Source organism: Onychostruthus taczanowskii, unplaced genomic scaffold, assembly GCF_017590055.1.
Source record: "Onychostruthus taczanowskii isolate IOZ18803 unplaced genomic scaffold, ASM1759005v1 scaffold65, whole genome shotgun sequence".
Lineage (NCBI taxonomy): Eukaryota > Metazoa > Chordata > Aves > Passeriformes > Passeridae > Onychostruthus > Onychostruthus taczanowskii.
The window spans coordinates 2,780,007-2,806,964 of NW_024504233.1; the positions used below are offsets into that span (position 1 = coordinate 2,780,007).

The 26,958-nt window shown below is 39.8% G+C and overlaps 1 protein-coding gene across 2 annotated transcripts in view; it reads left to right on the forward strand.

The window, feature by feature from the left end:
* The first annotated feature begins 7,932 nt into the window (after positions 1-7,932).
* The window catches only part of KCNT2 (potassium sodium-activated channel subfamily T member 2), a 115,401-nt gene continuing 96,375 nt past the window's right edge, over positions 7,933-26,958 (forward strand). For both annotated transcript variants that reach the window (XM_041420768.1, XM_041420769.1), the window contains exon 1: positions 7,933-8,027. In XM_041420768.1, coding sequence (XP_041276702.1) covers positions 7,933-8,027 — 95 coding nt within the window. The remainder of the gene's footprint in view (positions 8,028-26,958) is intronic.

The following is a 26,958-nucleotide window of genomic DNA, read 5'->3' on the forward strand; positions in this document are numbered from 1 at the left end:
ACTTAACTTTTTTTCCTTCTTCACCTCTTCCAGGGGCTATCAGTTCAAGATCTATTGTCTTTAATCGGGTCTCACTTTGTTCAGCCACCTCCAGTCTCTACCAAAACAGGGCACTCAGACAAACCATGCCTCAGGACCTCCAAGGCAAGGAGAAAAAACCTCATCTTTAGAGTTTACCTCCTACTCATGAGAAAGGCAGAAACATCAAAGAAGTTATGCAACCAAGAGCAGCTGGATTTCATCTGAGGAAGCACAGCTACTGCTTTGAGAGCTGGTGTGACTGCACTAAGAATACTGCTGTGGACACAGCCAGACAGCCACAATATCACCACATATTCCCTGTACAAGCAAAACTGCATGTCAAGGTGTGAGATCATAGGAAAGTACAGTTGGAAGTTATCTTGCCCAAAACTCCTCCACAGAGCAGAGTCAGTGTGAGGTCAGAATAAGGTACTCAGGTTTTCATTAGTTCCTTACTCAACATGGAGATTTAACATCAAAGTTCAGAGTGTTTGTCCAAACCAGAATAATTTTGAGATCAGTGTTTGGAAGCCATTTTGTGTTTGGAACACAGATCTCAGGAAGTCAATGTATTCCATAGGGGACTAATGATAACTGGTAATAGAAGCTTAATTAGCCACAGCTGAAATAGCATCTCTGGCCAGTATAATTTCAGCATGTTCTAACAGCATGCTTGCTGTCACACTTGAGTTTAATGACCTCATTAGAGCACACAGAAGCATCAGCCACTGCTTTGCCCAAAAATTGTCATGAAAATGCCCTATCCCACTGTATTAATAGTGAGATTGTCTTTGCAACCTCAACATTTGTCTCTCCTCCCACTACCACACGACATCTGTGACTCATAATTATATTAACACATCACGTAACTGCTACAATCACAACCTAAGGGTGTGACAGGGAAAAACTGCTCACTTTATTTCATTTAAACCAAATCATAATCAAACTGGTTTAAATAGAACACAATTAACTGGCAATCAGTGGAATATGCTTTCAGGTTCAGTACGGGCAATGCGCTGTTAAACAAACATCTAACAAATAAAGAACCTTTCTTCACTAATCCCCCAAAGTTCTAATCATGCACACAAAGCTGTGCACCCACCCACAGCTATACATACAGTTTCCCTCTCACAGGTACCCCTGCAGGAGATGGGGGTACTTATGTGCACTTTGCTGCTCCTTACCACCTGCCAATGCACACAGCAGGGAGGAAGCACCACACCCCCGGCCCCTGCCTGTCCCACCTGCCCAGTCACTGCCCGAGCAGGACAAAGGCTGCTGGCATGTCCACACGGAGTTTGTGAGGACAGGGGATGAATGTACAACAAACAGTGTCAAACCCACCTCTTCTGGTTTTGACCACTTGCTCCATTCCTACTGTTTTCCCTCCTGTTACAGTTTCATTTGTCCCATGCATTTCTTTCCAAATTGGCCCTTCCCTCATTTCAGAACTCACTTGGTAACTCCCTAGTGGTTCATCATCCCCTTTAACAGGATCAGCTGTGGCATAGGCACTCTCAGACAGGTTTGGATGCTTGAACATGCATTCCTCTCTTAACAGCTGTTGCTCTTCAGGCCATTTTCCCAAGAATGGACCATGGGAGCACCCTTGCAAAGAGAAACACAGTATTAGGAATTCTTTAGGAATATTCCTTCAGCTTCCTCACAAGTAAATTAGATAACTGCACATGCTTAGACATGAGATATATTATGTCCAATTCTAAAAGTAATATAAACCTACTTCTGATTACTCGTGTTTAAGTACCACCTCATTCTCCTGTCTTGGTGCTCTATACTCAACAGTGAAGTGAAAATTACTTGAAAGGGTGTTCTTTGCAAAAAAAGCTGTTCTCCTCCTATATAAAAGCAGCTGTCAGTAACCCTACTTTTAAATGAAGTTAGTCCTCCTACTCGCAGCCAAGTGAAGATTTAGTGGAAGGCAATTCCCAGGTTATCACCATTTCCCAGCAGCTTGCTCTCCCGTGACGCAGTGCTGCTGCTCTCTTGCTCCTACAGCTCCTTTCCAGGTCACCACAGATGCCAGAGGGCCGGGGTGCACCTGGCCCTGGGTGGCCCTGAAGTGTGCACTGTCCCTTTCTGATCTGTTCTCTGGTGGCTTAGCACAGAACAATAAAAGGATCAGGTCATATTGGATGCCCTGTGTCTCAAACAACTCTCTAAAGACTGTGCTGGCAGTGCAGAGTCCTGCTCACTGGGCTATGGAAAACATGCCTTCTACCTACCAACACTGCAGTTTAATTAGATACATGAAACAACCTCTTTTTTTATTTTTTTATTTTTTTTTTTTTTGGTAATGCTTTCTGAAGAATTATCAAACTTGAAATCCCTCATTTCACTTTGTGCCCTAGCTTTGGAGCTTTACAGTGACCTTAAAACTCTGTTCTCACTTTGGGCTATTTCAGTCTGTTACTGTTTCTGAATCACTATCAAACCTTTCATGCCAGCAGAACAGTCTGCTACTGCACAGCCATTTAAAAAAACAGGCATCAAGTGGAAAGATAGGAGGACTCCAAGAACATTTTTTCCCCTGAAGTTTAAACCATTCCAAACACTGCAGCATTGCACTCTGGAAGGTATATCAGACAATAAAATAAAGAGATGTGCAAAATAGACAATAAAAAGTAAATGGGATAAATAAAGATTTAAAGGTATATAAGAATAGCAAGATTTGCTTAGAAATAAGTAGTCCTTTAAAAAAAGCCCAAACCAAAAACAACAAAAACCAGCACGGAGCAGTCTGGAGATTGTAAAAAATTAAGATTTTTTGTTCAAAGTTTTATTACATATCAGTAGTTTTCCCCCAATGGCTGCACTTTCCTAAAGGACAATTAAAGTTACCATTAACTCTCCCTGTTACTAGTCCAACATAAGACCCAGCTACCTAGCAAGGAGGTGACACAAGCATTTCTTTCTGAAGAAACTTACTGGGCTACACTGTCATTTTTATGCCATGGTAATACTCAGACCCCATCCCCAGACTGTACTGTAAAATTGAGAATAAACCAAAAATGGGCCTTATTCCCAAAAGCCAAGAATCCTGTAAGGTTAGACAAAAGTACATTTAAACTAGCAAACAAAAAAGGACAAACCCAATAAGCTAACATTGCCCTAACTCCCTAGCAAGTCCTTTTTAAGATGGGGGATGTGAAAAAGAGGGATGTGAAAGAAAGGGATGTGAAAGAGAAGAGTGGGATTGCAGTGACAACTCCTTTGCAGCAAGGGAGAAGTAAGAAAATGATGATGCTTTCACATTATAATGTGTGTGAACAGAGGCTGTTAGGAAAAGATGCAAGACAAGTAATCATCTGAATAGGAAATGACACAAAAGAATAAGGCAAAATCCATGCAGTGGCTGGAATGGAAATGGAAATAAACAGTTACTTCTTGAACTAGCAGATTTGGTGTTATGGTCACAAAAATGGAGAAGATAAAACAGGCTGCCCTCACCCAGCAGTAACTGACACAAAAAATAGGCCAAAGAAATTTTAGATTACATGAAGAAAATGTGCAAGAACGAGATATTGTGGAGGCAGGGATCTAAAAGTACAATCTCAAAGTGATGTGGGCTCTACAAATGTTGCTCTGCTCAGCAACATCCCTTTGCTTTCCATCAGCCTCAAGAAGCACAAATACTGGGTAAAGGTAAACCAAAGGCTATAGAACTTCCAGGTCATTGTGCCCTCCTCCAGTTCAATGCCCCCTTTGGCATCCTGGCCAAGGTCCATTACCAAGGATTATCAGTGGGCAGTAGTTTTAAAAATTCAAAATTGCAGTCGATGAGTTTAAACCCATTCAGACATTCACTGATGTAGTCTTTAGTCCCACACTCCACATCATTAATAACAATCCTGTACCAAGGCAGGTAAACAGGGAATGTCCTCAAAACATGCCTCTCACCAGTTTTTGCTCCTGATTTGATTTAACCTCTCAGATCCATTCAGATTCCAGGATGCTGAGACTCAGCCTAGCACAGCCAGTTTTAGCCCAATAAGGCACCTGTACTTCAGATTTGAGTTTTCTTTTGCAGTTGATGGTCTGAAAGCCCCCAGAAAAAAAAAAGATGGTAACAAATTTCTTTAAAAACTAAACGATGTTGTTTTCTAACTGAGAAATACGCCTTTCTTAATGCTGAAATTCAGTTTTCTGATGTAAGGAATATCTATCAGCAAGGACTCTTCAGACTTCCACCTAGGTACATTTTAACAGATAAAGCCATGATGCCTTTTTCTACAGACTATTTTGGAAATGAAACTGCAGCCTAAGTAAATAAAAGATTAATGAAGTACAGTTTACTAATCTAAAACCCAAATAATTTTTGAACTCTGAATGTTGAGTTCCTAAATATTCTATTCAGCTCCCAAAAGTGAAGAACTGTTCCACGGACTGCCAGCACTGACAGTACTCTAGTTCCCTGTTCTAGCCTTAAACCTAAAGCCACACAGACATATTTGAGTGAGAACTGATCACCTGGCAGAAATGTGAGAGTTCCAAAGTTCCCAACAGCAACACAAACATCCAGATGCTTCTTAATTATGGGGAAGAAAAAAAAATTAAAAAAAGACTTGGGAAAAAAACTCAAAATGAGCTTGATTTATTTCTTTTTAGCCAACCAATTTTTCAGCTTGCCTAACCTTTTAGTAACACCAAGAGACAAATAAAAAATAAACACACCAACTCTGCAGAGAGGGAATTTCCACTGACCATTTTCAACTTCTGTCCAGACTACACCTTACAGCAAGTGCCTCGTGCATGAGTTACCCGAATGCCATCCAGACAATACCAGACTACCTTCCTTGAGAGAATAATAAATACAAATTACTTGTGTTACAGACTTTGAAAGGATCACTGTGCATTAACACCTCATCCTTCCTCACCCTTTTGTAAAAAAAAAATTGTATTTACCGGTGTTCTTTCCTCCCCCAACCTCAGACTATTATTTAGGAGAATAAAAACAATGGTTGGGATGATAAGCTTACCGGCTGGGGAGGACAAGTCTCTGAGCCACGGTGGACATTTGAAAAGCAATGGAGGGAACAGGGCAGAACTGTGGCTGGCAGGACAGGATTATTTCAGCACCTCAGCGCTGAGGACCAGCAACACAGTCAGAGGTTGAAATGGAGCAGTTTATCATGGCCAAGGTGTCATCTCTAACTCCCTTCAATAAAGTTTGGTTTGTTTTACCTGACTAATTTTCGGTATCGATACCATCACTAAAGAATGAACTAGTGAGTGTCAATAATCAAACTGATTAAAGAGAACCTTGCAAGCATTTTGAGCAAAATATCAAGACCTAACCTGATAATCTGATTTGCTTTATTAGAGAAGACTGCATAATTCAGATTTAGATAGAATGGCAGAACATCTTGAATTAAGAACAGTATTAATAACCTGTGTTTCCCTCCATATACACTGCAATTGTTCAAAAAGTCCAGAAGCCATTTGCATTCCTTCAATCTGTTTTACCTATATACCATCAAAAATATGGTAACCTAAAAAGAAAATAATTTTTTTTTTCCGCTTTCTATACCTGAGTATGATCCAGGATTTAAATCCAGTCACAAGCAGTAAACTCAGATACACAATTCTTAAATGCCTGCTCTTTCTCAGACTTCAGAGTCAACCACTGGCAGCTACCCACCTGTACCCACTTCAACAAACAGAAAAAAATGGATAGATTAAAGTCTATTTTCAGTCCCTAAGTCAGGGTCACAGATGCTTCTAACATTTCTCAGGGCCAGAACCATCCCAAAAGTACAAACATACATTTGCTCCTGAGTGTGGCTCACAGCTTTTCTTCAGCACAAACACCTAACAAGGAACACCTGGCTTGAGCACAGTGACCCAGTATAATGGTTCATTACCAGCACCTGTCTCCAAGCAGATGACTCAGTGTCTCCTCTGCCTGAAGACAAAAGTTGCCCAAGTGTTTTGAGTTACTAATCAAAATATTGGATTCAGCTGACTAAAACCCCATTTCTGCACAATTTTATACACTTAAGAGCTTTTCAGAGGGATCAGGCATCATACTGTCAGACACGTAAAAATGCATTTTACATTGCAGAGAGTTTCTATTACTTGGGAGCACAGAATTAAGCATCTGTATAAATTGCATGACTATAGCCTCAGTAATGAGTTTGTTTTCTATTAGCTCTGCTCAACTGCTCACCAGGTTGCTCATTTCCCAGTCAGCTATTACCTGTCTGAAGTGCATTTCCATGGTAGAAAAAGAGCAAAAGCTTCTCCTGCTACTTAGCTCCTCAAGTATGAAAACACATGTTAAATTAATCAACTCAGGTGGAAAAATTAATGAGGCTGCCAGAAGATAGAGTAGAAACACCATTAATTTCCCAGCCAGTCTAGGATTCATAGACTTCAGAAAAGGACTCCAGTCAGCCTAACTGCTTTGCTTTTATAACAAAACATAACATACAGGCTTCACACCACCTCATGTTTTGGTAAGATGAAAGATACTCAGGCAGAGGAAGGAAACAATGTTTTCTCACAAGAGAGAGCCCCTTGGAGAAGCAGCTGAGAAAGAATAAAGTGGGCAGCACACAACAAATATTCTGAAGATCCTGGACTTTTTAAAAATTCGATTTTTACAGAACTCTGACCTCAGAACACAGCATGGTGAAAGTGGCAAGAACGCGGATGCAGAATAATTCACTATTTTATTTATTTCCTATATCAGCCAAAGCAAAGAACAAGTTACCTTTGAACTCTTGCCACATAGATCTGTTTTGCTTCACCTAATAAGGCTTTCTGAGAAGCACATTGTAAATGCTGAGTGCAGCAAGCTGTGAAAAAGGGTAAGCATCAAACTCCAGTGATCCATAGTTTTATAGGGCCTGGGACTCTACACTGCAGCTCTCTGAAGAAACAGCAATCACTGAAGCTGTGCTTAAGAGCTCTGTGCTAAACAAGCAAGGAAAGACTGTAGCAACAGCAGAGACAATCCGAGTCCTGAACTGAGCTACCTGTTGGTTACCTGAGGAAATCTTTGTGTCACAGCACAGAGCTCAGAGCTGGATTCTCAGCAGGGCACATACACTACACTCCAGGCTGCCATACTTGAGCTGATCCTGCGTGTTTAAAATACTTTTGGAGAGCATCTCACACTTACAGGCATTACCTGCAACTCTCAATCATGAGAACAGTTCAACTTCTCTTTTTTTTTTTTTTTTTTTTTTTTTTTTTTTTACAGGGCCTGCACCAGCTGCTATGTCCGAGAGCAATTAAGCAGATGCAGAAATTGACGGGACGCTTAGCGGGCTCGCACCTGGCGTTCCAGAGGAGTGGCAGTGCCCAGGTGTGCCAGGTTAAGGCGGGCAGCACACCGGGCTGCGGCAGCCCCAGCCGTGCCCAGGTGACCCCACCGTCACTGACACAGCGGGCTGTGCGGGCGCTACCTGTGGTAAAACACCCCTTTCCCACGTTTCGGGGCCTACAGAAAAGCACCCCTGAGGCAGCCCCGGGAGGAGGGGAGGCGGCAGGGAGCTGCTCGGGGGGTGAGGCGGCTGCCGAGCCCAGCCCGGTGCGCTGCCGCCGGCCCGGCCGTGGCACAGCCTTTGTTGTGGGCCGCGGCGGCGCGCTCGCCGCTCGCTGCGAGGGTGGGCGTGGGCGGGGGGCGGTCGCGCCGCCGCCGAGGCCGCCGCCCGCCGCCACCTGCCTCCCCCCGGGGCGGGACTTGGCTCCTGGGGCCGAGGGGCTCCCGCCGAGCCGCCGGGGACAGCTCCGCCGCGCCTTTGTGCGGGGCCAGCCCGCCCCGCGCCGCTGCCGCCGCGCCGGTCCTGTCCCCCACACGCCCGGGCGGGTCCGGCCGCTCCTCGGGCGGCGCGGCGGGGCTTCCCCTCTCTCCCGGCCGGCCCCCTGCCTCCCGCTCCGGGCAGCATGGTGGACCTGGACAGCGAGGTGCCGCCGCTGCCGCCGCGGTACCGCTTTCGGGACTTGCTGCTGGGCGACCAGGGCTGGCAGAGCGACGACAGGTGAGCGCGGGGCGCGGTGTCCCCGGCGGGGTCGCGGGGCCGGGCAGCGCTCCCTGAGGGCACCTCCGCCCGCGGGAGCGCGGTCCCGGGGGAAACTTGGCCGGGAATGGGGTGCGAGGGCCGGCGAGGGGCTGCGGTGCCGCGCCCCGCCCGCAGCCGGGCCGAGCCGAGCCGGCGCCCCTGAGCGGGCGCGGGGCATCCCGCAGGCTGCGGAGCGCTCCCGCCGGCGGCGGAGCCTTGCCCTGCCCCGCGGCACGACAGCAGCAGCGCAGGTTAGGGATCGTGTCCCCGTGAAAGCCTTCGCTCAGGGAGCGTCCCAGACAAAACACGCTTTCCCGTTTGTCCGAAGGCTAATTGCAGTATGCTTTCGTTGTCCTATAGCCAGGCTTCTTCACACGCAGTTTCGTTCCATGCTGGGATCCTAGGCATGGACGCAACTACCATGATTTTATTCCTTTGTGGATTCTTTCAAGTCTTTAAGCGTCTTTAATCACACCCGATGGAAAAAAAGATTTGTTTGTTTCAAGTCAAATGTTTTCCTTAAAATCATGAACAAAGAACCCTTTAGATTAAAAGAAACAAGCAAACCGTGTGCATATGTGTTCAGTTTCAAAATGCTGAATGAACAGTGTTCATGAACAGCACCAGCATCGTTCCATTCTGCTGGACCATACAACCTCGTGTCTCAATAGACTGTTGCATGATCCCATCTTGCAAAATTATGTGTCATATCCACTTTGTACTAACACTCTCTTGTAGTCAAATGTCAGAAAAGCAAAATCACCAACATACTGGATAGATTTTAATTCAATGTATATGAATTGTCCGAGTATGTCTTTAACTTTGCAGTCAGAAACTTTTGATTTTAATGCTGTTCTACATTGTTCAGATTTTCCCTACTTTTCTAAGGAGATATGGATTATTATTGATTGATAATCACAAGATCATGCAAAGTATGTAATATTACCCTTGTTTAGGAGAATATGCTCTACATTGAACCAGTTAAACAAATGGTGTTTCTTCAGACAGTTATGAAATGGTTAATGACACCTTAATATAGTCACAAAAATGAATGCTGTTGGTTGGAAATGATAGCATTGTAACTACATAATGGAGAGTTAAATAGTATGCTTATCAAAGCATGGTTTTACTGTTAAAAATTATAAGTGTATTGTAATGTAGTCATGACTTCTGATTCTTTGAGATTTTAGAAAATGTGATCTTAGCATCTTACACTTACTGGAATAGGAAAAAACTCCTCAACCTTTCTTATTTTAACAACTTTATTTATTTGTTTTAGGTTTTGATGGTTAAAATTTACAAAACATGCTTTGTATACATTTTTGGATCACTCTGGGGCTTAACACTTTTTCCACCTCTAGTTTAAATTTCTGTCAAGCAATTCTCTGATGCCAATTGTTTGACTTGCATTTCATGAAGTTTTCTTCTACAGAAGAAGCATGATCTGGTCTCAAATAGCAAATAGTGTAATTGCACAACCCAGAGCATCCTTTTAGCTCTTGTCTATTTCAGATCTATGTGCACTTAACAGAGTAAAAGTTAATAATCCTTAAAACAATCTTGATAGCAGAATTATAGCACAGAAGTCTCCCAGTCCACGGTTACCATTTGAAAACTCCAGCAAAGAACTGGTGAAAAATTAATGGTCAATTTAAATTATTTCATTAATATTCCAACAAACATTACAAGAAAGATCTCTGTCACAGTCTGAAATACAAAAATGTAAATGGCATTCTAGATCTTTATGCACTGAGGCTGGGCACAGCTGCACAGTGGTAGGAAGGTGTGCAGGGAATTCCCCACAATGCAAGCAAGATTGTGTTTTACATGAGGCTGTGATAGCAGCACTCTCTCCTCAGCTCTGCAAGTTACCATAGCAGTGTTTTTGGATACCAGCTTTCCAGTAACTGAATGAGAGCCATTCTTACAAAGATCTTGTGTATTATCTGTTGTCTGTCCAGATTCTTACTTTCCTGAACTGAAGGCTATCATGTGTAATACTGAAGTATTCATTCCTTCCTGTGTTGCTGGAATATTGCTATCCATTATAGAAAAAGCATGCATGCTCTGCATCAGGTGGAATATTTGGAATATTAGACATACTTCTAGGTAATACTGAATGAGAAAAATTGCAGACCTATGGGGACCCTGAGATCAGCTTCTTATTAGTTTACAAGACTGGCATTACACAAGTATATATTATTTTTGTCTGCTTTATTGTCTTGTCTTTGCACTCTTAAGTAAATGGTTCTTGCTTCACTCAATGGTAAATGGTTGGTTTTGGTGAAGCCCATCCTTTGTATGCTGTTCTAAGCAGTGTGCAATATAAAGGTGTTTGCAACCCCTTCAGTTGAATGGCTGTTAACTATGAATGGAATATCTGAATAATGAAACACAGCTAAAGTAGCCTTATAGCTACTATAGGCTGCACGTGATCAAGATAGTTCATTTTAGTTATTGGACTTTGGCTGAGATGCTGCAAACATTTTTCTGCCTGTTTCCAGTTCACTGCAACTTTTTAATTCCACTTGCTCTCAACTCTGGCAGTGTGATGTTTGGTGAGGGTTTTCCATCTGTGTGATCTGTGAACTTCTGGTCTCTTACCAGCCAAACTGTCTTGTCGTAGTTCCATTCTCTTTTTGATCTTACCAGTCTGTTCATCCTTGGGGGATCTCTTTTCTCCTTCCCTGATGCCCTTTCTGGAAAAATGCTTGCTTTTTGCTGATAGGGTCCATCTCCTGGTTTTCAGATGCTTGTTGGTTTTTTAGAGTGGAGAGGAGATGGAATTATTCCTCTCATCTAGGATTCTGTGTCGCCAAATCAGTTTTAATAGCATAGTTTGCCATTATATGTCACATGGTAGGATTTAAAAATAAATATGACTGAAATTATGTGACCTCTCTTTGCTGAAAGATTTATTTCTGACATAATCATAGTTCAACTTTGAAACCTTCATGGTTGTGTTTCTTTAGGGTGAGAGTTTGATCACCTATTTCTTTTAAATGTTCCTGTTAATTTATAAAATGCACATGTGCTAAAATGCTTAGCTGATTGTAACAGAACTCTCATTCAGGAATTTTGTTCTTAGATCTCTACCTGTTTGAAGAGAGCCTTCTAATTTTTTTTTTTTTTTTCTTGGGGACTCTATAGCGGAGCTTTTCTTTTTTTTGAGCAATCTAGTTCATAACCCATTCCTTACCTGTATTTCCTCAATACAGTAAGGTAGCCTCCGTCTCACTTCTTTTGCATTTCTGTCCCCTCCCCCCAAAAATTCTGCTTTCATAGCTTAGATTCATAGCCAGCCTTGCGGTTGGCTTCAGTAACAGATGGGTTCTGGGCTGTCATCTTCCACAAACCGCCAAATTGGATGGTGTATTATTTTTCATAAAAGAAGTTGCTGTGTGCAGAAGAACATTCTGAATCTTTGACAAATGATTTTGTTCAGTAAGAAAGCTGCTTCGAATAATTTATTTGCATTCTTGAATTTGCTGAGTGGTTTGGTTTTCCCCCCCCCCCCAAAAAAAATGTTAAAACCAGTTTTGGTTTTTGCAAAGCTTGATTTTCAAAGGAACCTTGGTTCCCTTTGAAAACTGGAGGTGATGTTTGATGCTACACTATGCTCATTTTATATGGAGAACACTTCTACAAGGCAGCTGGAGCATGTGCATGTGTCAAGTGGGTGAATTCTGTGGCAAATAGGGCAATGATCAGGTTTCCTCTGGCCATGGAAATATCCCAGGCACTGTTAAAATCAGTTTTGGTTTTTGCAAAGCTTGATTTTCAAAGGAACCTTGGTTCCCTTTGAAAACTGGAGGTGATGTTTGATGCTACACTACGCTCATTTTATATGGAGAACACCACTTCTACAAGGCAGCTGGAGCACGTGCGTGTGTCAAGTGGGTGAATTCTGTGGCAAATAGGGCAATGATCAGGTTTCCTCTGGCCATGGAAATATCCCAGGCACTGGGCTAAGGGTAAAGAGAAGATTGGATCCTTGACTTTTTCACTTGTTCTATAAATATTGCTAATATCCCTTTGGGAATCTTATATTTTGCTTTTATTATTGAAATTATCTGAAAATGAAACAGACTGTTTTGATTTGCTGGATATTCTGAGATGTTTATTTGACCTTCATAATGAAATTTACCTTTCAGTTTTGCTGCTGGAAAATGAGCAGAAATAGAGGGGGAACTCAGTGATTAGCGCACTGTTAATTCAGCCAGATTTCACTTCCTGTGGTTGTAATAGTAAACTATGCAATGAAATGTTTCATAACCTTACTGATCATCAGTCCTTATTCTTCCCAGCTGTGTGGAAAAGCAAAACAAATAAAATTAGGAAACACCCTCCCTGGTGAAGAGGTGACATGTTCGAAGTTGGTCAGTTTCTGCAGTGGAGGGGATAAAGGAGAATGTTTATTTCTAGGTTCCTATGTAAGTTTCGGAAAGCTACAATGAAGAGGTTTTTGTGTACATAAATAGTTACCACGTGCTTCAAAACAGCCAAACCACAGCATGCTAGAGGTGTAAAGAAAGAATTCTAAGTTAAAAATTAAAAGCATTTACATTCTCTCCATACCACTGCCTTTTTATTAAGGCCTTTAGTATCTTGCAGAGCACAGTTTACCTCACATTTCTTAAATCATTTATGCCCAGACATTTAATCCTTTCTTTAGAAGCTCCTGAAGATATAAAAAGTGCATTTGGTTTAGTGAATTCTAGCAAGACGGGAATGTTTCCCACCATTGAAGCGTGACTGCGTATTCTGATGAACTGTTCAAATTCTCCTCTGCCTGCTCTGACAAAAATGTCTTGAACTGTGCAGGAATGGTTTGGCAGTTGGAGTGCCCAAGGAAACAATATGAACAGATAACTTGTGGGTAGTCCAACCCCCTCCTTCAAAGCATCCGATTTCATAACTTTTCTGTATGCTGCTGAAAGATATTTTTACAATTTCAGTCATGGAACAAAAATTTACATTTTCCAATTCTGTAATTTTTTTTCTATTCTGTACAGATATAACAAGAACATTAACTGGTACTGGAAATTCATTTCAAATCCTGCTTCTGTATTGAGATTAAAATTTGAGTCATTTTGCTACAGTATATACTTTAATTTTAAAACTATGGAGCTAAATTTTACCTTTGTGAAAGAACTGTTCTTACACTGAGTACTTATAGGATTAAATTAAAATCAGCCCTCCATTCTGGTGTGCTTTCTGCACAAGTGCACATTACCACCTATCTGGAAAGGAAGGAGATTCACATAATACCAGAACACCTCCACACATCACTTGGACAATTGTATCCTGCTGGCTGTCACGTTGACTGGTGACTTTCAAGGAACAGCTCCCCAGTGTAAATCTCAGAAGCCACTTTAACAGTCATTTGTCACGGTGTGAATTAGTGAGTGAAGCCTTTCCCTTTGCCTTTCCTTTTGGAAATCACCTGAGATTGTTAAACTAAAAAGGGATAAAAAGCCCACACGTTTCTGATTCAAGTGATTTAAAACAACTGAGTCTAGATTCAACTTGTAAAAAAATTCCATTATAATTTCCTCAAAAGAAAATTCTATAACAGTTTCTTGAAAATAATCCTCCTCTTTCCTTCAAGAAATATTTTAGTCGATTTGGCATCCTCATTTTAGAAAACATGTTAGCTTACAGGAATTCTTTCATTTAACAGAGGCTACAAATAAAAGGACTTGAGCAGATATTGTCAAATTTATCTTGATTTGCCCTTGTAACTAAATTTTCAAAACCCATAAAGAGATTTAGAAGCCTAAACTCTAATGTAAATGCTTGATTTTGATTGAAATTGCTCAAGATCTTAACAGTCTAATTCTCTAAGAGAGCAAGTGCTTTCATACCTTGCAGTCAGACTCTGCATTGTAGTAGTTGAAAAGTTTGAGTTTCCCTAAATCCTGAAAAAACTTGTTGTGTGTAAACAAGCCATTTCTGACTGCTTAAAAAATAATAAAGAAAAGTATTGATGTTTGTAAAGCTGCTGCGTTTACCACAGCAAAAAGCCTGAGTTTACACTCTTGTGGGAGGTTTAGGAGCACAATCCCAGGAAAGTAAACTGTTAATATATTTCCATACTCCCCATCCTTCTAAATTCATCTTGACTGGGTCTCTGTTACGGATCAAGCACCTGTGTGTAGGGGAGAGGAAGTAATGCTTTGCAGCAGGCAGTGCCAGTAACCTCACTCTAATTTGTGTTTTACCCTATTGCTTGCAACAACGATGGAGGCCAAAATGCATTGTTTCTGTGTTTCTATATTCCACTTACATTAGCACTCACTGTGGAACTGGGAAAGGACATGGAAAGAAAAGAGTAACTGAAGTGCTGCTATGACTGGATCTGTCCAAAGAAGATGTTGGTAGTGCATCCCAGCAGAAGTTTTATACTGCACAAACCATTAAGTGTCTCATCTTGAAAACTCTCACAGACCAAGTAGTTTTCCTCCTCTGGGACAACATGGTGCGCAGTTTGTAAATGTACTTGGTACTTCAGTCATTACTTAATTATAGATTTATTGCTGAAGCTCTTATTTTTCCATCTACAACTTGACACATACTACTTTACATCTGGCAGACTCCATAATACTCCGTGGGGAGCTAAAGCAGTTCTTTCCCTCCTAATTTTATGATTATTATTCTATTGCACCCAACGATTAAGACTATTTATTTTCTAATAGTAAGTTCTGTGCTGCACTCTGCCTTTCTTTCATAGTGTCTATTCTATAACAAATGGTAGCATTGATTCATATTGTCTTCCCTTTGTCCTGTAACAAAGAAATAGATCACTTGGAACATCAGAAATGTCTGCACTTTCTTTTATAGAAAGAGTAAAGTTGTAAAATCTGCTAACTATTTCTGTGCTATACGTTCAGTTTCTGGAGTTCACAATCAAAGGTGATCTTTATCTTATCCGAATTCTGACACAGTATGCCCAAATGCTTGTACTAATCCACCAAACACTTTAAATGTGGGTTCTTCACTTTTTTTTCAAGTAAATGAACAAGTTAAGTCCTTCCTGGAGGCCTCCACTCCATGGTCCCTTAATCTGTGTGGTTGGAGAGAATGCCATTCAAGAGCTGTAAGTGTTCTGCAGCATAGAAGATTTGGTGCAGAATGCTTTAAAACAGCTGTTAAAGATTTCAGCCTCCCCCGTGCAATCATCTGCTAATTATGTTAGCAGTCAACTTCCTGGTGGGAAGTAGCAATAAAACAGAAACAGTCATTAGGAGACAAAACCCAGTGTTTATCCTCACAGATAAAAACAGTGATATTATTATTTACTCAGAGTTATCTTGAGGGACAAATCCTGTCTCCATTTAGGGAGATACCTGTTGGGAAGTGCTATATTTTTGTGGTGGAAAGCAGTTTGCCAAATCTGTCATTTCTGTGCCTGCCTTGCCAAGTACCAAGCTATGGAAGATGTGGAAGGAAGGCATTAGATAATGATCAGTGCAAGTTATCTACTGAGGTAACAAAAAAGAGAAGACTGCCTACCCCTGTGCCTGGGTGTGACAGTTCTGTCAGATTTAGCCATTAATAACTGCATCTCCAACAGCCACCAGCACAAGGGTCATGTGCCTGGCAGGGACAATGACACAGTTTGAGCAACAGTCCTCACTGTGGGATAGCTCTGCCAGGAAAATCTGGCCCTCCCTCCTGCATTCTGTACCCTGAGTCAAACCCCTTTGGCATTTTGTAAAGAAAAGTGTTTTGCCCTTTAGCTTTCTATGATGTTAAAGTTAATGGCGTTTGCTGTACTTATAACTTAAAGTTACAGAGCTCCTTCACAGCATAGTGATTGATTAAAATATGTAGTAAGGAGGAAACATTGAAAAATGGCCACGCTCATTTATTGTTCTGAATAACCAAAAATGTTCTAGAGGTTTTATGTTTTTCTCACTTTGTTTTCTCTTGCCCTTGTGGCTCAAGAAAACTGCAATACAGACAAAACCAGGGTTACCAAACCTAATCTGAACCAAATGCCAAAGGGAAAAAGCCCAACAAGCTGCACTACAGGTGGAATACTGTTGTTATACTTGTGGCTTATGAATAACAGCTGTTGATACACAACATTCCCTCACCCTGGAATGGGATTTGGTTTCTCATCTTCACACCAAATTCAAAAGAAGCTTAGGGCACTGGTCGCATCACTGTTGCCCATGGAGCAGAGACAGCTGTAACAGAGGGACTGAAGGCTAAGCTCTATATTTAGCTGAATGTACCCTTTTGAGAAGTGAGCAAGCTATGTTTTCACTGTGTACAGCAATCTAGAATTTGATCAGAGGGGTTTCAGTTCAACAAATATCTTTTGAAAAGCCATTTTTGTAGATAATGTCCAGTCTTTAATTACTGTTTTGCTCTCTCAGTAGTAATTCAAGGAACATAATACAAATACAAAAAGTAGAGCAACCTACTCTGTAATGGGCAGATGTTGATTAGCCAACCTCGTTTTATAAAGACTATCAAAATCTAAGTAGATTTTTCACCCACCTAAAATTCTCATCAGAGAGAAGCTAACTAATCTCACCAGAGCCATTGCAGATATCGTGTGTCTCATTGACACTGAGGACTGTATTCAAAGAGTGACCCACATGATCATTTATTTTTGTACTGGCATTGACTGCAGATTGCATGAAAACTACAATTTAGCTAAAATGGTACAAACAAAATGCACTGAGTTAATTTTAAAGTCTTGTTTAGTTTTCTCTTAATTTTTTCCTATTTTTTGGCAGTTCACAAATCACAGTTTGACTTCAGAAAAGAACAACAAAGTGAGTTAAATTCATGCAACATTATGAATCCATTTAAGACAATTAATTGTGGCAGTCACTGTGACCAGCTCAGCTGGTGATTCAGATTGTTGGGATTTCAGTGTGATGTAGCCAGAGCATTTCATGTAGGAAGAACAAGACTGGCTCCTGGGAATGTTTCAGATTATGGAGGAATTACCTCTGAGTGTGTAGGGGAGAGGAAGATTTCAGGAGCTTGTACAAGGCTGGGATATAGCATGGGCAAGTCTGAGACTGTTGTGGAAGACCTCAGGTGTTGCTCCTAATTTCAGATAAGAACAAGCCATTAGAAGATCGATGCTATCAAGATTATAAGGTGGATGTCTTCTTCTAAGGCAGATGAGTGGGGATATAGAGTGTAGCACCCTGCTGCTACTTGACTTCAGACTAAGCTGAACGGAGCATTTAGAAATTCCTTTCCTTTCTGGGATGGCAGAGCACTTTACAGTGACAAAAGTGGCCAGATGGAGAGTGCTGGGAATACTGGGAATATTGCTGCTTGCTTGTATCACCCTAGACATTGGAGAATTGGCTGTCAGACCTCCTGGCATCCATACAACTTGTTCTGTCCATGAACACAGACCTCTCCTCATTGTATCTACATATCCCTAAATCTGATCAGCACTAAGGTCTATGTCAGACATGCAAACAAGATGACAGAACAACACCTGTCCTGACCCACCTCACTGATACAGCTGGCTAAAGAGATTTTAAATTTTAAAGAGATTTCAAATATAAATTTTAAATAACTGTCCAAAAAGCCAGCAAAATCTGAAATTTATGCATTCATTTTGGAAGTTATATTTAAGGGGAAAAAAAATAGTGTTTACATTGACTATGCCAGTATTCTGAAGACACTTGCTAAATGATTTTCTGAGCACACACAAGGCACATTTTGAAAGTTTGACGTCATTATTCTGAAAAATTAAATACTGGGCAAACTATTCTGCCAGCCATAAAACTGATGAACAGCATTTTACTTCAGAGAGTACTAAGTGTTATTTAATATGAATAAAGATGACAGAATTAAACTTTTAAAATATTGTGAAACTTGATATTTTAAATTTTTCTTAAACTAATGAAGAGATAATTAAAACCATGCCTTATGATTAATCAGGAAGTGTAATAGCTCACTCTGAGTAAGGAGACTGAGATTCATGTGAAGTAATTATGTGTACCCTGTTAGCTGTGGAGAGAACTGTATCAGACAGGTGACATTTTAGAGATAATAATGACTTTTAAAGCACTTGTTCAATTATGCGTTCAGAGTTCTTGAATCATTGCCACTCCTTAATGAGACATTTATAATTTATATGAAAATTTGGTAATTTTTTTCCATATAAAACAATAATCATATCTGTGCATCAGGCTGAATTTGAAAAGAAGGAATCAATTCCAATCCACTGTTAGATATATTGCACTGTATACGTGTGTTAAGCTGCAAGTATTACTTCAGAAATCCTACATATTTTATCCTCCATCTGGATGTCATCATTGGAGCCAAAGCAGCATTAAATACTAGAGAATGAAGACAGATATGTATCAAGGTTCAATTCTTTTGGAAGGGGTCATCAGCAGGAAATGTCATCAGCACTCTTTTCCTGATGATTTGGTAGAGGAAGTGGAGTCTCCACAACCTTTCTCTGTGGAAGAGAGGGGAGACTGTCTCTGTGGGAAGCATCAGGAGACACACCTCCTGTCAAGTGCTGGGTTTTTGGTTTATGTCTTTTCCTGAGTCTTTGCCTGAATGCTCCTTCTCTTTGTATTTATCTGTTAAATACTCTCCTGTTGTGTGCGTGTGCTTGTGCACAGCTCCCATCATTTCAGGAAAATTGCTATAATCTGATATTCAACCCTGTATTACTTCTCAGAGTTGTTGGCATTCTAATGGCATATTTTGGGGTGTTGTCTTGAGTGTTTCCAGATTGCATATGTGGACTGTCTCAATATGTAACTTTAAAAAGACACTCCTTTTTATAAAGTTACCCTGCTCCTGGGCATGTGTAAAAAGCATATGTGGTATAATTTTTTTTTCTTTTTCACTTTTTAACACTTCAGCTATAAATGGAATCTCAGAAAAGTTCTTTCTAGGCTTGTTAAGGTGTCTGTGGGAAGTTCCTGACAAATTTCATTTGACTTCTTATGACTTTGAGATCAGGCATGGCTCCCATAATTTCTTGCCCTGTATTAAACAAATATTTTTAATCTAAATAAACCTGTGGACAGGTGGGGAATTGAGCAGAGTATAGAAAAAAAAAGACATGAGCTTTTAAACTATCATGATGTCATGCCTTTGATGTCATTGTCTTGCATCCTACCTAATCCTTTCCAGCTAGAAGGAAAAATGTGGCTTGGAGAAGAAATAAACATGCAAGAAAAAATGAGGTGATCTCATGTAATGTTATTCCATGCTTCTGCATGTTTTGTGACAATGGTCAGTAGATAATTTTGGAACATGATCCAAAAGATAATAGTGTAATATTTTTAGTTACTAAAAACTCTAAAAATAGTACAAATATAATATCATTACCTTTAAGAGTGCTGTTATTAACTAGTGATATTTCTCCTTTGAGAATACTTCTGACTATGACTAGAATCAAGAAAGAGCTATAAAAATTAAACTTCATTTTGTGTTGGTTTGGGTGTTTTTCCTTACAGATAAATAAAAAACCCAAATAGCAGCTCTGTTTCTTATTTGCCATGCTCTCTTTTCCTAGTCACTCCACCTCCAACATATCTGTAATTGAAACTATGAAGCTGTGAAAGCCAAACACCAGTGTTTTACCTGTGAGATTGCCATGCCACCTAAAGTGCATTTGTACTAACTGTCCATCACTAGTGTAAATTATTGTTTTGACTAGAGCTGTATTCCCTATGTGTCATTGAAATACTGTACACCAAATCTACATGAAGAACGTTAGCCAGAAAGCATCCTTACAGTTATGGAGGATTGGGGAACATATAAACTGCTTTTTAAGTAATTTGCAGAGAGATTTGCATCTTTTCATGTTGAGTACCACCTTCTCCTAAAGAGGAGTTCATTTCATGGGTCTCACTGTCTTAGTAGAAGAGTTTTTTTTTCCATTGAATTACCAGGCAGTAGAGTATCATGACTTCTCATCAACTTCATTTATTGCACCTTGATCCAGTGTAACTTATTAAGGCAGCAGATATAACTGCAGAGATTTCCCAATATATGGAAATCTCAAAGCTAGCTTCAGGTGCCTTTATCACTGGAATAAATATAGGCATAATAGATAAAATAGAAACACAATTGAAACAAAAGTCCAGTAAATTCTGTGCTGAATTTTTCACTATCAAATGTGAAATAATAGTTTATTGCTCCAAGTCTCAGTTGGATAAATGAGTCATGATAAATGCATGACTGTATTTTCAGCCCCTGCAGAGTTAGGATGTATGTATAAATAGTTGGAATTGGAATATATGTATTCCATGTATAATTGGAAGCCATCCTGTGCGACCCTATGTTGAGGTTCCTGGAGCATTCTACCAGTGTACACCTCTTATTTTATATATTTTAAATGGCCATGCATACTGTCAGTTCCTAAATGTAATATTTCAGGTGACAGCTTAGCCACCAGCATTTGACAATCTAAAAATATTCTAGGAGATTGAGAGGTTCACAGATAAGACATGTATCAGTCAAAATGTTGAAAAGAATATGCTAATTTGTTGTTATTCAGTATTTTAAGGATGGAGATGCTTTGGGTGCTTCTGTAAATACAACCTCTCTACAGGTCCAATGCTAAACAACAAGCAGATACAAAAATAATAACTGCATACTGTAGAACTTGCTTTTCTTGCAAACCTTAGCACCAGATCCCATTTCAGGTATTATTTCAAGAGAATGTAAAGTGGTTAATTTGGAGGATCATGACTCTGGGAATCAAATTATAATTATATTAAGAACCAAAATATGACCAGTATTTATTTTAATTTCACTTATTTTAATTTGGAAAGTACCCTAGGCTGAAGTTTACAGTGCCAAATAATAAACTGAAATATTCTTTCTTTGTGTGTAAAACTTTACTTTAAAATGTAATTTATCATCAGAGATAGCATTAAAAGAGGTGGCATTTAGGTAGCCAAGAGGAAGTTCTGCTCTCATTAATCTTACAAGGAAGCCTCTCATAAATTACTGCATAGCTCTTTAACCATAGACACAAGATCTACATCTTACTCTGAAGTCCGGCTGAGATTTTCATAAGATGTTACAAAGATAAGTATAAAAAAATCCACCTACATGTCAAGTTGATCTTCAGAATAAAAAAAAAAAAATGCAGTCATATGTTTTAAAGTTAATTCAGTAGCTTCATTGAAAATTTGGTGATTTTTAAAGGCATGATAGCGAAAAGCCAGAGTGGTATAGAAAATTTCTCATTGGTATTTGATCATCTCACCCATTATATGGCAGCATAAGTGGGATTGCTGGATAAATGCTGAAATACTGGCATAGATAGACTCCATAAATACAGTAGGAATGCTATTTAAGAGCATATTTGAATATATCTGAGACACATTTTTCTGTTTCCAGAGGAAAAATAGTTCAATACAGTCAGCTGGAGTAAAATGAGTCTATTGATAAATTATACTAATTTCCTTTTCAACTGTGCAGAATTGGAAAAAAAAAAAAAGATTCTGAGAAAACAAAACCAAAAATCAAGGTAGACTAATTTATTTAATTTCTGAGTCTAGACTGAATTGGCTGCAGCTTTCTCATCAAATTCCCCCAAGTCAGCCATTATTGCACAGCTTCATTAGTGATAAGAATCTGGAGCATTTTGAAGACAAGGCATTTTACACTCTATCATTTTAACTGAGACTGTTTCATTCACATTTTAGTGATTATGATGTACATTTCACAGCACTCTGAGGTATGAGAGCCCGATTTTATAACTTTTATGTATTTGTAGTTTTTGTGGAAGCCTTTTAGAGCTGAAGAGTAGAGTGCTGAGTAGAGTAAGTGACCACAGACAACATGAGAAGCCCAGGCTACAGCAGGGATTTGAATCAAAGACATGCAGGAGAAGGGCGTGTTTGCTCTTAGTGCCTATGATAAAGTGAATGGATTGGATGTGTAAAATGTAGGTGGCAACAGAACCATTATCTTCCTGCTCTTCCAGTGAAGTTGGTAAACTACAAGTCCTAAGCTATGCATTGCCTTTCAGATAATTTTTCAGACTTCCAGCTGTAACAATGCAATTTCAAACCCTTAGTTCAGTCACAGAGGTATCAGGAGAGAAAGATTGATAGAGCTATTAGAAAGGGAAGAAAAATTATTAAAGGCCTTGGAACTGTTTGATTTTCCAAGTTGCACAATCCTGGAAACTGTTCATACTTCTTCTCCCTTGTTAAAAATATATACCCTCCACTTGCATTGCAAGATAAAATCCTAGGAAAGGGTGCATACAGTAGAATACCAGGAAACCTGAACTTGAAAAGCTACTGAAGTAGACTAATTTCCTTATAACAAAGGGATGACGATTGAAAAGTGAGCACAAATCAAAATTCTTACCTCTGCTCCTGATTTATCAGATATTAAGATGAATTCTTAACCTATGGTGAGACAAACAGCAAAAATCTCATTTAATGTAACAGAATGTATGTCTGCTTAGGGGCGAATTGTATATGGGTCTTTTTAGTGTCTCTATGACCAGATGCACAGAGGTCAGAGTCTGGTTAATAAATATTGATGAACACATTTTTACCTAAACAATTAATATATCCACAATATGTAGAAAGAGAGTAAAGTATATTGATTTATAATTCATTTGAGTTCAACTAAGTAGATGTATACAATTTGAAAAATATCTATTAAATGCTGTTGCTTTAGTGTTCTTATTGTCTGGTTTCAAGGCAAATAAAGATTAATTTTGCTTTGCTTTATTTCTACTTTATAGATGCAACCAGCCTCTGCTTTGCTATGTCAGTAAGAAGTTACCTGTTTTATTCTATTAGAAGGCTCTCTGTTCTGTCTGTACATTCCTTTATGAAACAGGGGTTTGTGCTATATTTTTTTCAAGTTGTTACCTTATTTGGTAGGTTCTTTTCCTCTATGACTTTTAAGCTGATTTATTATATCAAAAATACAAAAAAATGGCATGTTTCTACAGTATTTTTACTGAGGATAGACACTCACTTTATGTTATATCAGAACATAATTTTTTTACTTTTTTGTGTTGTTTACTTCTTCTCCTTTGTATGAGCATGTGATTTTTTACCTTCAGTATCAACCTCCAGAGAACCTTTTGAAATGCCTTATAAAAATTTTAGTACATGATGTTCACTTTAGACTTCCCCCTTATCTATCTCTTCCAATTATCTCATAATGGAGCAGAGTGCTACAGCTCATAGTCTATTTATATCTGTCATTTGCTTCATTCTTAGTTTGTTCCCAGGCTAATCCAACTTGTAGATGTTGGCATGGGTGCCATTTATTTTTTTTCATCTCTTGTTGACATGCTAACTAGTACTTATGTTTTTGTCATTCTCAATGCACATTATGAGAATATTTTGGTTCGCCTTTTGCTGTGGTTTTATTTACCCGCTATTTTTAACTTTACTCTTATCTGTAATACTGTGGTTACAAAACATGTCAACTGTCTGGCATTGCAGCCTAGACACTGTAGAGAAACAGAGGAGCACAGGATTCCCCTCTCAAAAAGAGTGGGGCAGAAGTCAAGCCATATGCAGAGTATGTGGGGCAGAGGACCAGGATGCATAGATCAAATATGAATTGAACAATGAAAAATTCAGGGTGCTGAATGATCCTTAATCAGAAGATACATCACACTTGAGAGACACTGTTAGAGGGTTTTGAGGTTGGCTTGGTTTTTGAAAGACATTTGAAGACACCAAACATGAAAATGGAAGAATGAATGCAGGAAAAATGGCCAAGATTACAGCAATAAATGGAACACAGCCTTCCCCTGGGCAGAGCAGTGGCTCGATAGCCTTCAGGTGTAGATTTGTGCTTGTGTAGTAATGTGGGACAGGGGATTTAACTACTGGCTCTGGGTGTCTGCAGCTTCTCCAGAATCAGTTTAGCACAAAAATACAGCCTGCAAAAGCCTCCTTTTGGGAATACTGTGTTTGTGCATTTTCTTACTTGGACATCTGAATTGCACTTCTGACTATGCCTGTAAAAGGATCAATTTTGATTTTATAAACACTACAAATTGAAATAGGGAATTACAGAATGCTTTATTTTAATAACCTAGCAGTGTATAATGCTGTTTCAGTTGATGGTGTAAATTTACACAGCTGAAATTTAAGATTCTAAGTTTTCTAAATGCCATTGTTAAAAGGGGAAAAGCTTTTACAATATTTTTTTTGCCAGCCATATTTTTCTTTCCTCAATTAGGTTTCTTCTAAAACTGAAGAGAGTCTGCACAAAGGCAGACTTAGTCTGTTACTTAGCAGAATGAACTGGTCTGTTTGGTCATTTATTTAGCAGACAGTGGTAAGTGATAAAAGGAAATAATGTAAGAGCAAAGCAAGTAACACGCTGTTGCTGATTTTAATATAACCTTATTCTGTTATACTCCCTTTCTGAACATTTCCCTCCATCAACACTTATTTCCACATTATCTTAATTTTGTTCTTACCATCAATACAGTTTTTATTGAAACAAGTCATCAGCATTTTCCCAGTGACACCCAGGTGGTCCAGATGCTGTGTTCTGAAGTGCTAAAATTTGCTCTGGAGCTTTTCTGTTAGTTAACATTTACAGGCAGTGTCATTAAGAAAAGGTTGCAGAGAAGCATCTGTAGCATCATAGACAGGAGTAACTTGTGTTTGTGAAAAGGGCTTTGAATGGAGGATTATTAGCACAGTCAAGTAACATTGTGATGTGTTCTGCAAAAACTACCTCTGTGATCACAGTTAGGAATGCAGTTCCATGAACTTCACCCTGTACAATCCTAGAGCAGAGCTTTTGGTTGTTGTCTCCCCACCCATCAATTCTTCCCATTATTTTGTTTACTTGAACATCTAAGAATTGGTCCATTAACTTGTGGCAGCAAATTTCTGCTCTTTTACACCAGTTCAAAGAGACTGCAATCACTGTAAGTCAGACACTGCAAGTGCTCTAGGGGCCTGCCTTTTCTACTGTCCCAGAGTGCTTGCTTTGCATTAGGTGTGGGAATCACAATGATGAAGATAAGTCTGATCAACAAACTGATCTGATTGAAAATCTCCAAAGGAAAGAAGATGGACAGTCTCCAATTAGAGCAAAGTCCTAGTCAGACTAATCTAGCAATCACCCATTTGTAGGGGTGTGAGCAGAGACACTCTCCCTCACTTGTACGATGGCAGCTTCTTCCTCTGGTCATAAAACAACATCCTAACTTGACAATGTGTCTACTGCTGTCTGCCAACAGTCAGCACAAGCTGATTTAGGTGATGTGGAGTTTGTGTTGGATTTGTACGTGAATCTGTGCTGGTGGTTATCTGGCAGTGAGCAAATCAAGTGTTGGTTGGTCACTACTGATAGATTTAATGATAGCTGGCAAGCAATTGCATTGTAGAGAGCAGCGAACCACTGTTGCCATCTTACTGCAAAGGTTTTGTACCTTGGTGATTTCACATGGTCAGCTCCTCACAGCACTGGTCATCGTCTCCTCACTCCATCTTCCCTTCTCAACCAGCCAACCTACTCTTTTACAATACCCACCCTAATTGGATCTAGCTGTGGCCTATTAAGGGCACGCCTATTCCTAATTCTTGATAATTAGCACAGCTGTAGCTCCTTAGGGGTGAGGTTGCCTTCATCATTATTTCTATTTTCCTACATTCCACCGATCCACAAACTACATGTTCATAAATAATCAACTGTCTAGTTCCAAATGTAAATCAAACAGCTACTGTCTCTGTAAACTAGAAACTGCCTAGATGACTCTCCTGAAAGCCTGATAAACATGCAGTAGATGATCAAGTGAAAACATGCAGCTGACTATTGCTTAATGATTTTGCTGCTTCTGCAGAGATCCTAAATGTATACTTATAAAAGAGTCCATGAAAACACACACATACATACACACACATGCACACGTACATTTTCCAAGTTGTGTGTATCCTTGCCTGCAAGCTTTTCAGTCATACACCTCATGTCCTGAACCCCTCTGCATTGCCAGGCTCTAGCAGCAGCTCTCTAATAGCAAGCTCAAACCAAAGCCCAAAGCTTGAGCCTGTCCTCCTTTCGGGGCTGCCCTTTGCTGCTCTGCAGGCTGCAAGAGAAAAGGAACTTTTTGCCCCTCTGTTCCAGCAGCCTGAGCCGGATGACACTGTGTGCTGCTACACACTACTACAGACACTGAAATCATGGGCAGCTGCTTTTATTTGCTACATCATAAGGCTTTGCTACTGTTTTCACCAATCTGTGCCTATGCCTTTTTGTGGCGGTTGCTCACTCACACTCCTTTGTAATATTTTTTTCTCATACTTTTAGGTTTGTGTTTGTTTATCTTCTAGTTGTGGTTTTTTTTTTTTTTTTTTTTTTTTTTTTTTTTTTTTTTAAAGACAGCTGGAGAAATAATAAGTGCTATTATTTTTGCCTTTGTGGATTACTGCTGCAATAGTGATTTGAACTGTCAGACTCCTATTTACACTCTGTTGCACTACAAGGCACCTGTCAAGCACAGTTTTCAGGCAATTTCTGTGGAAGTACAATAATCTTAACTTGTCAGTCCTATATAAATAAACATGTTTACATTGCAACGTAGATATGTACAAGGATTTACCTTCCACATAGCACATCTCAGCCAGCCTTGTTTGTGCTGTATGAGCTGCTCTGAGCGACTCTGCTGCAGAGGGCCCTGGAGAACAGCTTTGGCACTTATTCCACACTCATCATATCCCTCTCCGGAGGGGATGAGGGGGTGACAAAGCAAACTGTGCTGACAGCTAGGGGGTGGCAAGAGGAAGTTGTGAGGATTAGGGATGGGAGGAAAGGAGGAAGTAGCAAAGGTGATAACAGGGAGTGAAATTGAGCACTTGGCTTCCTTAGAATCTCCTGAGCTGAAGGAAACAGCCAAGAGGTCAAATAATCAGAATCAAAGATTTGTGTATCACAGGTGTGG